This window comes from Rhinolophus sinicus, linkage group LG09 (assembly GCF_036562045.2).
Source record: "Rhinolophus sinicus isolate RSC01 linkage group LG09, ASM3656204v1, whole genome shotgun sequence".
NCBI lineage: Eukaryota > Metazoa > Chordata > Mammalia > Chiroptera > Rhinolophidae > Rhinolophus > Rhinolophus sinicus.
The window spans coordinates 99683453-99697891 of record NC_133758.1 but is presented as its reverse complement, the minus strand read 5'-3'; the positions used below and the strand labels follow the sequence as shown (position 1 = coordinate 99697891).

Sequence of the window (14439 nt, the reverse complement as noted above, 5' to 3'; positions counted from 1 at the left end):
TGTGACTGCTAGGTTGGAGGTAAACAGGATGTCACCTCCAGCACGCTGCGAAGCCTGGCTCTTTAGTCTTATACCATTCCTTTCTTCTCTGTGCTCTTTCTTCAAGTTCTCTGAATAGAGCCTTTGCATATGCAGCTCTTTTCCCTGGAACACTTTTCTTTTTTTTTTTTTTAATTCCGTCTCCCAAAACTAGTTTCCTTTGTGTCAAACAAGAGATAGAACCTGTAGGTGAAAAGTGTTTGCATCCAGGTGCAAACTGTGCACAGGGGTACAAAAATATGGGACACTTTAGAATTTGCATGTCATCCTTGCGCAGGGGCCAGGCTGATCTTCTCTGTATCGTCCTAATTTTAGTCCATGTGCTGCCAAATCAAGCACTTTCCTGGAACACTTTTCTCTTCTTCCTTTGCTGAGTCAAATCCTACTCACCCTTCAGATCTTAGCTCAAGGCTTAGTTTTCTAAGAAAATCTTTCCTAAGTGCTTCCAGTTTGTCAAGCTCCTGTTACAGGCACTCCTAGAACCATTTTTTCCATATGTATATCAGTCTGTAATTCATACGCTCCTTTGTATAACTACTTGATTGATTTCAGTCTTTCCCACCCTATTGTATGTTCCAGGAAAGCAGGTAACATGACTGATTTTGCTCACTATTGTTTTTCCAGTATCCAGCATATAGTAGGTCTTGAATAAAAATTTGTTTAATGAATGAATGAAGATTATATTCAATTCTTCCTTAAGTCTCCCCCTTCATCTATCTCATCTGGTTACAATAACCCAAGGCCCATCTTTCATATATTGATATTTAGTTGGGCACATGTATGTACATGTGTGCCTTTTATGTTCTCTTTATCATAAGGTCACTTTCATGTTCCATCTTGGCCACTTTCAAAGATACTTTCTAATCTGAATGTCTCAGCTAGGAAATAGAAGGGGCCTCGTGATTGTAGGGAAGGGAAGTACTTGGTAAATTACCCTTCCTCTCTCTCTTTGACTGAACTGTTGGGGAAACCCCTTTGACCATGAAAGCCAGGGACAGAGTCAGGCTGAAGGCCACAGACTATCATGGTTTCCATCAAGGCTTGAAGCCTAGATAACTCAGGAAAAGAAGATGGAAATTCATAGCTATCATAGTCCATCGAATTCCTTGGCCTTTGGGAATGATAGTATTAAAGGTGCTCTCTCTCAGACCTTTTGGTTGATAACCTCAGGGATTTCATACCTTAGAAATCATTGTTGCAAATTGCTTTAAACTATAACCTAGACAGGATCTACGATTGATAGATGGGTGTGTTCTGTGGTGTAGGGCGCCTCTCTAAGTACGTGTTTAACAGGCCAAACAAACTATTGGCCGGAGGCAGAGATGGGGTAGGGAGGCTCTGAGATGTTTCCTAGGGCATGTGGGAGTGTCCCCACAAACCAGAAAGTTGGCATTTTGAAAGTAGGGACTATCCAAGATAAACCTTGCAATGTCTTTGAACTTAATGCACTAGTAAATGTAAGCAATTCTTTTATTACTGAAGAGAGCAAACAGGCACTTACATTGTAGTTGGGGGAGAAATAACATGCACAGCTCACCTTTTCTCCAAGGCATAGGCACATTGGCATCTGCTGTTGGTTTATTAGGACATTCGAGTGGTCTGTCCCACTTTTATAAAACGGGACTTTTCTTTTAAAATGCAATCCTACGTAGAAAGATCTATAACATGCTTCAAGTGTTTGCAAAGAGGAAGTTTTTCTGAGTAATTTTGTTGTGTCACCGCTGAATTCCTGCCTGAGCTACAAGAATTTGTCGAGAAATAGTTCTCCATGGTAACCTTTGTCACACTTTTATTCTTCTTTTGTGGATCTTACTACAATGTGTTATTGCTTGTTATTTGTATGTGTATGTGTTTTTCAAAAACAGAATCGCGTCATTCGTACTTAACTACAAGCTCTGTGGGAGCAGGAATCTCTGTTTTGATGTCGTCTGAGAACCCAGAACCATCTCTGTTATAGGGTAGGTGATTAATAACCATTTATAAGTATCAAGTAACTTAGTCCTCCCAGGAACCTACAAGGCAGATATTATTACCATTCTCATTTTATCAATAAGGAAGCTGAGGCACAAAGAGGTTAAGTAATTTGCTAGTCAGTAGTAGAGTGTGGAGTGGAATCAGTCTGGGTGGGTTAATCCTTATGATCTTCTGCCTCAAATAAATGCTTATTAAAGGGATGAAGTCTCCATGGGAGCAGACTTGGAGCAGCTTTGGCTTATGAGATACATGAATCACTCAGACAGACATGTTCGGGTTTGCAGTTAGCTGGAAAGGCCTAACTAGTGTGCTCCTGAGCTAGGGGTGGAGAGGGAAAGGGGGACAGGTGAGGACGTAGTGAACGGAGTGGGCAAGTGTGATCAGAAAGTACTCTAGGAGCCAAGGTGGTTTGGCCTGTTCTGTTTTAGAATACTTCTCTTTTTCTGGATTAGAAATCAACCTCTAGGTTGTTTCTGTACTTGAAAGCAGAATGGCTTAAGTGGGGGGAGTATTTTCCAAGATTTCTAAAGTCAAGCTTAGAGACTGTGTGCTTTCTAGCTACATAACTGGTCTGATACCATTGACAAGCTAGACTAGTAATGGGTTCTGGGAGGTTCGTGCTGGCCTGTGAGATGCCTTTTTCTTAAAGATTACTTTATTTTTTAAAGCTAGGTCTCTAAAATGTATTTATTATTATTATTAGTTTCGGGTATACAAAATAATGTAATAATTAGACATTTATATCGCTTGCAAAGTGATAATCCCCCCTCCCCCAATCTACTGCCCCTTTGACATCGTATATAGCTGTTACAGTTCCACTGACTCTATTCCCTATGCTGTACTCCACATCCCGTGACCATATGTATATATATTACATTATAGTTGACATTCAATATTATTCAGCTTCAGCGTCAGGTGTACAGCTCAGTGGTCAGGCACCTACACCGTCCATGAAGTGGTCTCCCTAATAAGAAAAGTGTCCATCAGATACCCTACAAAATCTTTACAACATTATTGATTATATTCCCCAAACTGTCTTTTGTATCTCTGTGGCAATTTTGTGGTTACCAATTGTGCTTTTTAATCCCCTCACCTTCTCCCTCATCCCCACCCCCTCAACTCCCATCTAGCAACCCTCAGTTTTTTCTCTATATCTCTGAGATTATTTCTGATTAGTTTGTGCATTTATTCTATACTTTAGATTCCACATATAAGTGAGATCATATGGTATTTGTCTTTCTCCGTCTGACTTATTTCACTTAGCATAATGTTCTCTAGGTCCATCCGTATCGTTGCAAATGGTGAGATTTGATTCTTCTTTAAAATGTATTTTTAAGCTAGTTCTTTACAAATTATTTGTGCTTATGGTTAGGAAGGAAGGAAGGAAGGAAGGAAAGAGAGAAAGAAAGAAACGAGTATAGGACACATAGTGAAAAGTGTGAGTACTCTCATCCAGATGCTTTTTATGTATCGCTCAGCTTATAAATAGTCTCATCTTTGTTTCCCCACCCACATGGGAAGATACTATATTATGTGTTCTGAATTTTTTTAAAAAAATAGATGCATTTGGGGGACTTCTGGGCTAATATAGCAGATTACACAAATATTTTTTTTTGGCCTTTCAAACCTCCACTAAAACTACAGAAAGATTTCCTTTGAAGACAAAAATTTATAAGAATGGAGCACACAGGCGTCAAAAGCCCTTAACCTTTTGGAAGCAGGGAGAAGAGTAGCAACTGGTATAGTAGACCCAGGGCAGCCAAACCTTAAGCTGGCCAAGGGCAAAGCTGAGAGCCACCTGCTCTAACTCAGGATGTCCAAGGACTCCTCAGCTGACAGCTGGAACCACGTGTATGAGGATGGTGAGGAGGGGAGAGTAAGGGATGTGGCAACCCGGGTGTCTGTGCTAGGAATGCAAGGCACAGGAAGGCACAGAATCTGTACTGAAAAGAGGGATTACGTGCACGATAATACACATGCATACTGAAGATTCCCCACCCCCACCCCAGTGTAGATCTCTGAGCTTAGCAGTCAGTCTTCAATCTCCAGGGAGGGGCTAGCAGAGTATACCCTAGAGAATCTGACCTGTGCATGCAGAAACACATAAAGATATGGACATTGTATTGCCCAGATAATTCTACAGTGAAGCTCAAAGTCAGTGAACCCAATCCTCAAGCTTAAAGCTTGCATACAGCCTTTTCCTTTTCTTTTATACATGAGCAGGTGACCAGCTATGTGAGGACAGCATCAAACATGAGAACGTCCAAAATACACAGAAAAACAACTTGGAAGAAACAGATTGTGCAGTTAGAAGAAAATCTGACATTAATATCCTCAGGGAGAAGATTTCTTCCATGAAAGAAGAATAGAAAGCTATAAAAAGTAATGCTTGGAAACAAAAATAATCCTTGGGTATTGGCGACATATCAGAAGTGAAAAACTCAAAAGAAGGGTTGTGTAAAAAGTTAACGGAATACCCAGACAGTACAGCAAAAAAGAAACAGTTGAAAATAGGAAAACAAAAAGAAGAAAATGTGATGATGAGTCCAGGAGATCCAACAACCCAACAGTTAAAGTCCCAGAAAGAGAAAGAACACAGAGAACGTGGAGGAGAGAACATTTTTCAGAACTGAAGGACATGAATTTTGCCATTAAAGGGGCCCAAGGATTGCCCAGCACAGTGGGTGAAAAAATACCTCCAACATAATTGTGAAGTTTTATTTCTTTGAGAATAAGGAAGATTCTACAAGAACACAGAGAGTAAAAAACAGGTCACGTGCAAGAGATCAGCAATCAAAAGAGCTTTGAGCTTTGCCACAGCAGCAGTGAAAGCCAGAAGACTGAGGGTAGTATTTTAAAATGTACGAAGGATGCTTATTTCCAACCTAGATTTCTATAGCAAGCCCAACTATGAATCAAGTGAGAAGATTGGGAAAAAAAGATACATTCAGACAGGCAAATCTTGAAAATTGCAAAAAGTCCTCTTTCTCAGGAAGCTCCTGGAGGATACAAAAGAGTGAATAAGCCAAGAAAGAGGAAGGCATGGAATACAGACAATCCATCACTTCAGAGAAGGGAAGGGAATCTCCTGGAGAGTGTGAAGGGAGATCCCAGGATGACAGCTGGGCCTCAGATGCTGAGGGCGATTAGTGCACATTGGAACAGCATGACTCAGGAGGTGGGTTGAGAGTTGTCATTGCCAAGTTTTCTGCCATTGTACCAGTCTTATTTTTTTTAAAAAAATATTATCGTGGTAAAAACACTCAAAATTTATCATCTTAACCATTTTTAAAAAATACATTTTATTGGGGAATATTGGGAAACAGTGTGTTTTTCCAGGGTCCATCAGCTCCAAGTCAAGTCACTGTCCTTCAATCTAGCTGTGGAGGGCGCAGCTCAGTTCCAGGTCCGTCGCTGTTTTCAATCTTTAGTTGCAGGGGGCACAGCCCACCATCCCATGCAGGAATTAAACCAGCAACCTTGTTAAGAGCTCACACCCTAACCAACTGAGCCATCAGGCCACCTCTCATCTTAACCATTTTTAAGTACACAGTTAGAAGTGTTAAGTATCTCACATTGTTGTGAAATAGATCTCCAGAACTTTTTCATCTTGCAAAACTAAAAGTCTATACCCATTAAACAGCTCCCCATTCCCCCTCATCCCACCTTTCTGTTTCTATGAATTAGACTACTTTAGATACCTCATATCAGTGGAATCATACAGTATTTGCCTTTTCTGACTGGCTTATGTCCCGAAGGTTCATCCATGTTGCAGCATGTGACAGGATTTCCTTCCTTTCAAAGCTGAATAATATTTCATTGTATGTACATACCATGTTTGGTTTATCCATTTATCTGTTGATGGACATTTGGGTTCCTCCCACCTCTGGGCTTTTGTGAATCACGCTGTTATAAACACAGGTATACAAATATCTCCTTGAGACTCTGCTTTCAATTCTTTTGGATATATTCTCAGAATATCCAGGGATTAATGGATCATATAGTAGCCTATTTTTAATTTTTAAAGGAACTGCCATACAATTGCGCCACTTTACAATCCCCCAACCATGCACAAAGTTTCTAATTTCTCCACTCCATCCTAACATTTGTGATTTTCTGGGCTATTGTTATTTTTTTGAATAGTAGTCATCATAATGGTATATCTCATTGTGGTTTTCATTTGCATTTCTCTGATGATTAGTGATGTTGAGCATCTTTTTATATGCTTGTTTGCCACTTGTATATCATCTTTGGAAAATGTCTATTCATGTCCTTTTTCCATGTACATGGTGTATATATAAGGGTCCAACTTTACTCTTTTGCAGGTGGATATCCATTTTTCCCAACATCATTTATGGAAGAAACTGCCCTTTCCTTATTGAGTAGTCTTGGCACCCTTGGCGAAGATTATCTGACCTTATAATAAGAGTTTACTTCTGGGTTTGCTATTTTATTCCATTGGTCAATATGTCTGTCTTTATGCCAGCCTCATATTGTTTTGATTACTGTAGCTTTATAACATAATCTTTAATCAGGAAGTGTGAGGCCTCCAAATTTGTTTTTCTTTTTCAAAATTGTTGTGGCTATTCAGAGTCCCTTGAGAGTCCATATGAATTTTAGGATGAATTTTTCCATTTCTGCAAACAATGCTATTGAGATTTTATAGGGATTGTATTGAATCTGTAGATTGCTTTGGGTAGTCTGCAAAATGTACCTGTCTTTTCAACTGTGTAAAACTACGAGAAGATAAATTTGACCGAAATGAGGGTATAAGGCAAGAACGTGGAAGTTGGTAGGCCACTGGGGTGGGATTGACCCATGGAACTCTGTACTGAAAGGCCATTGGGCAGTGTGGAAGAGTTAATATATTTATAAAGATATTTAAGCTTATAAAAACAAGATGATTATTAAATTTAGGAAAAAAAACAAGAAGGGAAGCATTATCACAGCACATTATAGTGCAGGGGTATGTAATGTAAATATTGATTATTTAGTTAATCAAAAAGTATAATGTATGTGAAGCTGTGAAAGAAAGCACAGTGTTGGAAGAGCTAAACCTTTGTTTTCCCATAATTAGAACTCGACAATGGGTCAAAAGACACAGTATTGTTTGTTTAGAGCCATGCTATCCAATATGATAGTCCCTAGCCAAATGCGGCTATTGAGCCCTGGAAGTATGACTGGTCCAAATTGAGATATGCTGTTAGTGTGAGCTACCCACTGAACTAGGAAGACTTAGTACAAAAAGAGAATGTAAAACATCTCATTAAAATTTTTAATTGGTTTTAATTGATTACGTGTTGCAATGACAATATTTTGAATATGTTGGGTTAAATAAAAGATATTAAAATTATTTTCATTTGTTTATTTTACCCTTTTTTAATATGGCTACTAGGGACTTTAAAATTACATATGTAGTTTTCATTGTATTTTTATTGGACATCACTGGTTTTGCAATAAGGTGATGTATAAATGCAAAAGAAATAGCTAAGATAGTGAGAAGTGGTTGTCTCTGGGAAATGAAACTGGGAGACTGGGGAGGGGTGGAACAGGGAATTACTGTATTTTGTTTTGAGCCTTTTAATATAATTTGACTTTTAAAATAAGTGCATATAAAGTTTCCTCTGTTAGTTCCTATAGATTTATCTGTTCTCTTAGGAACTGCATGATATGCTACTATTTGAAATTACCACAATTGCTATAATTAGTCCCATTTTTTAAATGAATACTTAAGTTGTTTCCATTTTTTCAACTTTTTTTTATATTTCAAGTATCACTTTAATGAATATCTCTGAAGCTAGATCTTTGCCATATTATATCTGCAAGACAAATATCCAGAAGTGGGCTTCTGGGACCAAGGATATGTGTGCTTAAAGTTTTGATAAACCTATCCAAATTTCTCTTCTGAGAAATCACAGTAGTTTACACTCTCATCCACAATACCAGCCTCTCCACACATTGATCAAAATGAAAATGATCAAATATATGTTAGCCACCGCTCTTTTGTTATTATGGGTGATGTTGAACATCACGTGTACGCTGTATTGGCCACTGTTCACTCTGTGCTTATGTCTTTTGCTCACTTTTGTCTTGGGTTACTGTCTTTTTTCTGAATTATTTATAAGAGTGGATAAAAACTTTCTTAATGGATTCTGAGGGCTGTTGTAGATGGGAAAGATGTTTGTCCTCCTAAAATAAGACCAATCTTATTTGATGAGGGAACAGGTGAGAATGTCTATATCGGCCACAGTTCATATTTGGCAAAGAAAAGTCATTTAAATAAGTAGATCACACGTGTCCCAGGACCAAAACCAACCAACCAACATGCTAAAATTATGGTTAATTATTAGGATAATGAAAATTGTTTTGAGGAGGAGAGTCATTTTGTGGCAAGAAATCGATTATTTTTAGTTTTGAGACCTGTGCTACCTCTTTCCTGACCTTTTTGTCTAATTAACATGATTCTAAGTTTTCATAATTTATCTTCAACCCTAACTTTACAAAAGTACTATGTCATCCAGTCTGAACATTTACACACACACACACACACACACACACACACACACACACACACCACTTATATTTAAAAAAAAAAGAGCAAACCCTGTGTTTTCCCCTCCACATCACTCTTTCCCTTTACTCCCCAGCAGACAGAGTTCAGGGCAGCAGCTGCTGGGAAGACAGGGATTGGACACTTGAAGATATGCATGGTTTATTGAGTTAAAGTAAAAAGATGCATGCAGTTGGGAATAATCATCATTCTGCTAGGGGAAAGAGTTGTTTCTGGTATAGGAGCGGCCAGGGATAACTTAGCTAAGTAACTTCTCTTTCCGCCAATTTAGTAGTAAAACGAAGAAAAATGTGGGATGGAGAAATATGTGATGGTGCAAATCAACACAGAGAAGTAACAGCTTAGAATCTAAAAATAAGTATCTCTCCACTGTTTGTAGAAACACAGGACCCAAAAGCCCCAGATAATGTCAGAGAGTATATGTCATGATCACTCGGGAGGTTTCTCGTCAGCCACCCCAGGCACTGGGTTTGTATCCTCTTGCTGTTAAACATCTCTGTGGAAGGCCGGGCTCCAGGACCATCCTCAGAAAACCACTCAAGTGTCAAACTCTCCCGTAAGTCAGAAGGCTCTTGCCTCGCTTAATTAAGATTCCCCTTCTATCCTTTTTATGAATATGAAAGGAGACCAGACTAGTAGTCAGAGACTAATAATCTTGCTCAGGCTTCTTGCATCACTTCTATCCTGGCGTCTTCAAACCAAAAGAATCCTCCTTTTCGATGCATTCTTTTTCTCTACATCCTTGAATAATTTCAAAACTCCTTTCTGATGTATCTCTCCATATGACATTGAAATTATTCTTTAGTGTTGAAATTTGCAACTGAGCATTTATTTTAATGTAACTGGTGGTAGAAATGGAAAGTGACGGTGTTGTTTGGTCATTGCTGAAAGACTACACCTTTTTCTCTCCTGTTTCCAACCTCCAACCTCCAGCTCCAGCCATCAGTAACAAACAACAACCTGTTTCCAGCACTTATGCTATGAACACAACAAAATGTGTGAGTGCTGGCGTTGGGCCAGAAGCTTTCTTATATGAAACACTAGAGAACAGAGGAATCCATTGTTACAACAGCATTCTGTGAAGGTTTGTCAATCCAGGCACGAGAATTTCTGTGTTAATCTGCCAGGGCTCATCCCGACATGTGGAGGAATCTCTACCTCTATCCTCTGGAGATAAACAAAAGGTCACTGAGATTAATAGAGCATATACCATGGAATTAGAGCTCGATATAATTGACTATGCAGTTAATTCCAGCTTAATTTGTATAACACATTATTAATGATTTGCGGTCGGGTACAGATACTAACTCCCTGTTCCTTTTGCCTAAAGCATTAGTGAATCAAGTCCTTACCCAAGGAAGGTTATGAGAATTGCCTTCCTCCCATTCTGGCTTAGGTCTCTCGTCTATGTTCTCGTGCAATGCTAGTCAGGGTGGGGGTGGGGGTGGCTGAGATCTTGAATGAAGAAGAATCGGATTCTCATCCTCTTTCTTTGTGCTCTGTCAAAGTTCTTTCTAGAGTTTTTGCCAACCGCGTGGCTAAGAAGATTAGCCTCCCATGGAAGGAGTGAGTGGTATGCCTGTGTCGTGTCATTTGTTACTGAGAAATACTTCTCTATGTATGTAATCTTGTTCTGCTGTTCTCTTTTCCTCTGGTGATCTGACGCTGTGTTCTGTTCATTCCCCTTGGCTGGAAAAATTACTTCCTGCTTTATTTTCCTTTTTTCTTAAGAATGAGTGTTGTCCTCCCTATTTACACAACATGTACAATAGAGAAAATTTGGAAAACACCAAAAAGCACGAGGGAAAAACTATTCATAATTCTACTACCCAGAAGTCAACACTATTAATGTTTTAGACTATATATATGTATATATATATATATATATATATATATATATATATATATATATATATACACATATATGTATATGTGCATTTTAACTTTTACTAAAGACCTATTACACTGTGCTTTCTGAGTTACAGCATTCTAAAATTTGGCAATATGTTATATTCATCTTCCCATATTGTTCATGTCAAAATATATTTTACAACAGTTTTAATTAATAGATTTTATTAGTTCATTTATAGGCACACAGATGAACTATTTCCATTTTTTTTCTATCATATAATATTGCAGTGAACATGGTTGCACAGACATCTTTGCACTCATTTTACATTTTCTTTAGAATAAAATCCTGGAAGTGAAAGTGTAGGGTCAAAGGGCATGTACATTTTAAAGCTTTTGATAAACATTGACGTGTTGCCCTTTATAAGGTTGGGACCAGTTTGCTCTCCCACCAGCAGTGTATGGAATTATCCATTTCTCAAGTCTGTGGTCAACAGTAGGCACTTAATTTTTTAATCTTTTCAATTTGATAAGTAGAAAATGGTATCTCAGTGGTTAATAATATGGCATTTCTTTGATTATGTGTCTGAATATATTTACATGTGTTTCAAGGTCAGATATGCGTACTTTTTGTGTGATTTGTTTCTTTAGGTCCTTGGTCCTTTGTTTTGTTCTTATTTTTCTTATTTGTGTGGGGTATATAAACTCCACTAACTCACTGGCAGAGTGTTTATTAGATTGGAGCCAGACTGCCTGTGCCCAAACCCCACTCTACCCCTTACTGGCTGTGGGTACGTTCATTCACCTCTCTGTGCTTCAATTTTCTCATCTATAAAATGAAGCATCCTGCCACCTCAGAAGGTTGTTGTGTGGCATTGTTTGGCACGTACTAGTTGCTAAATAAGTGTGAGTTATAAATACTTAAGATACTCTTTACATAGTACAGATGTTGAACTTTTATTATATATGTTAGAAATACTCTTCTCTATTTTTCTTAATTTTGCATATGGCTTTTAACCTACAAAATTCTGTAAATCAAATTTATTAACTTTTTCCTTCAATGGCTTCTACCATGGTATAATGCACAAAAGTCCTTTTTTATTCCAGGATTATGTAAATATCACCATGTTTTCATCCAGGGTTTTGTTCGCTTTCTCATTTGTTTATTTCATTAAAATTTTTAAAAATTATTTAACCTACATGGAATTCGTTTTAGTAAATAGAGTGAAGCAAGATACCAATTTTATTGCTTTTTAAAATCCCAATACCATTTATGGAATACTCTCTCCTCTTCCTATCTATTTATATGGTGACACTTATGTATACTTGTTAGTTTCCAGAATTTCCACTTCATTTCACATAACAAAATATTTTGGTTTAAAAACAATATTTTTAAACCTATATTTTTCCTTTTAGATTGATTATCTTGTGTTTTTGTTGTGCTTTGGGAATAGAATATTTTTCCATTATATATAAAATATGCTGTTATTAAAATTTGCATCATGTGGAGAAAACTCTTTTTGAATATTTTTAACTGATTGTCTTACCAAACTGTCCTGTTTATCCTAATAGATGTTGTTACTTGATATGATATTTACTAGTAATCATATCATTCAAGTAATATTTTTGTGGCTTCTTCTGTGACACATATACTTATTTTATTTATTTATTTTTTTGGTCTCATTACTACTGAAACTTCTAGAATGTTCAGTGCTTGAAATAGGTCTAATTATTCTTGTCTCTATTTTGTTGGTGATTTTGGCTGTTGATTAGAAGTAGCAATGCCATGTTTGGAGTTAAAACTAAGAACAGATTTTTCACTGAGCAAAGTCACAAAGGCCATCATATCTGTGATACAGTCATTCCACACCCCTTGTGCTTGCAATCAATCATTCAAGGGTGGGACTGTTTACCATTTTGTGCCCATCGTGACTTAATCTGCATGTATGACATGATTTAATTCTTCTAGAAGCCCTATGAAGTAGACTTTGCTATTCCTGTTGTCAGATGAGGAAGCCAAAATTCAGAAGAATAAATGAGTTGATCAATCCCATGTCACCACACGACAACAGTGACATTGAAGCTAATTCTACTTGTTTTTTTTCCCCAGTGTTTTTGCAAAATGATGGAAATAGTGGGAGTTACAAATTTCATTATTCTGTGAAACCCAAAAGGAATATAAAGAAATACATATAGTCTTAACTCAGTAGCTCTCAAATTTGAATGTTCATTAGAATCACCTGGAATGCCTTTAAAAGTACAGATTCTTGGGCCCTATTTTCAGAAATTCCAGTTCCTAGGGGCCAGCTGGGATGGGGCCCAGGGAGTTGCAGTTTTGAAGAGGAGGTCCACAAATACCCCTTAAAGAAACAACATTTTAACTGTCTAACTAGGGATATTATGGTGTGTCAGTTAACCATACTTCACAACTGTTTGGAATATAATAGAAATTCTGCTGAGAGCTGTTATAACAAGACTCTCTCTCCCTGCCAGCTGTTCTAAGTTGCTGTTCTTATATAGTATAGTCCCTCTAGATCGGTCACCAGGCCTATTGAGTTTGTTTAAATCAAGGAGGAAACCAGTGTTCTGGTTGAATTGTGTGAAAAGTAAATATTTTACTGAATAAGATTTTGCTGACAGCACTTACTATGTTGAAGGAATGGTGTTTTAAAAATCTTTTGCTGGGCCCAACCTTTGGTCCAAAAGTAGTTAAGAGGTTTCTCCAATTTGTTTGTCCTTTGTCTATGGTCACTGGGACCAAGTTCTTATCTGGAATTCTCTCTTACACATGGCTTAAGCCTACACATTTGGGAGCTCTTAAAAGAAATTAAGTCACCTTCCATTATTGGATTATCTTACCGATTCACCACTCCATCTTCAATTTAATCAGGAAGAAATATTGCGCGTTTGCACCTAGGACACATTTACTTTCTTGGCATTGAATAGATACAGACTGAGTAATTGTGAAAGTTATTAACCACTTGATTTTAATGACTTAATGTTACCTACAGTATTTTGGACTACAGTTTTTCCTATTAGAGGGCAGATCTCACATACATGTTAGGTCAGGTTTCTAGTCCCCATTCATCTGCCATATTTTCAAACATTAAATAGAAGCTCTCACAATTTCTGAGATTATGGTTAGGAATTGATTTTATTATGATTTTTGGAAAGCTGCCCCAAGGAGATGCTGACAGCAAAAGTTTTTCACCCTGCCAGGGCTGTGTGAAAAGGGATTTTCATTTACTTTAAAGGACATCTTATTTAAATAAATTTTAAAAAAAGAAATCTCTAAACACAGTGTATCTTAATTCACAGGAATGGGAAAGCAGGATGCACCTGGTAGAAAAGGAGGCCGTGAAACCAACCCCAGCACACTTCCCAGCTGTTGAGGGGCTGGAACAACTGCGACCGAGTTCTCTACAAGACCCTCGGACGCTGACGAATTCATCCAGATACTCTAACAGGTAGGTGCCTCGCTGGTGTAATTCCAGGATCCCAAATAACACATGGGCCTTGGAGCCTATATAGCTCACCCTAAGGGATGACTTTTCCTCATGAGATAGTTCTCAGTTCACTTCCCTGGGGAGACGGTTCAATCAGTGTCTAACTCCTTGATGTGTCAGAGTGACTTCAGCCCTGAGGAGACCATCAGGGAGAAAGGTCGGGAAAGATGAGGAGCCACAGAGGGGAAAGAGCCCCGAAACAGTGTGAGAAGACCCTGCTGGGGCCTGGCTGTTGTCACCAGCCAGCCTCTCGGGAAGTGCTATCTCCTCTACCTGCTTCACTTGCCTTCCCTTGAACCAGGGGGTTAAGTTGGAGAGGTTATCTGAAGTCCTAGAACCAATCCTTACAGGTTGGTTAAGCTTCTGTTTCCTTCTTGCGCATGTGCAAATTCTGATTTCCACCTGGCTCACTTGGCGACCTTGAGGAATGTTCTTTGCAGGGGAGTGAGCGCAATGCTTCTGCTGCTGCTGTTGCGGCTTGTTGGGTCCCGCTCTGATACC

General features: G+C 38.3%; 1 protein-coding gene and 1 non-coding gene across 5 annotated transcripts in view; one reads left to right on the top strand and one right to left on the bottom strand.

The window, feature by feature from the left end:
- Nucleotides 1-272: 272 nt before the first annotated feature.
- LOC141567053 (U6 spliceosomal RNA) lies at nucleotides 273-378 on the bottom strand. Its single transcript, XR_012489450.1, has one exon. It is a non-coding gene; the product is annotated as a U6 spliceosomal RNA (small nuclear RNA).
- A 3912-nt stretch (nucleotides 379-4290) lies between these two features.
- Nucleotides 4291-14439, top strand: part of RAPGEF5 (Rap guanine nucleotide exchange factor 5) — a 430438-nt gene continuing 420289 nt past the window's right edge. The window contains exons 1-2 of one of the 4 annotated variants that reach the window (XM_074340840.1): nucleotides 4291-5191; nucleotides 13751-13899. In XM_074340840.1, the coding sequence (XP_074196941.1) occupies nucleotides 5129-5191; nucleotides 13751-13899 (212 nt within the window). In that variant the 5' untranslated portion in view covers nucleotides 4291-5128. Of the gene's footprint in view, nucleotides 5192-13750; nucleotides 13900-14439 lie in introns of those variants that run through there. The other 3 variants (XM_074340846.1, XM_074340842.1, XM_074340843.1) reach the window with 3 other exon arrangements.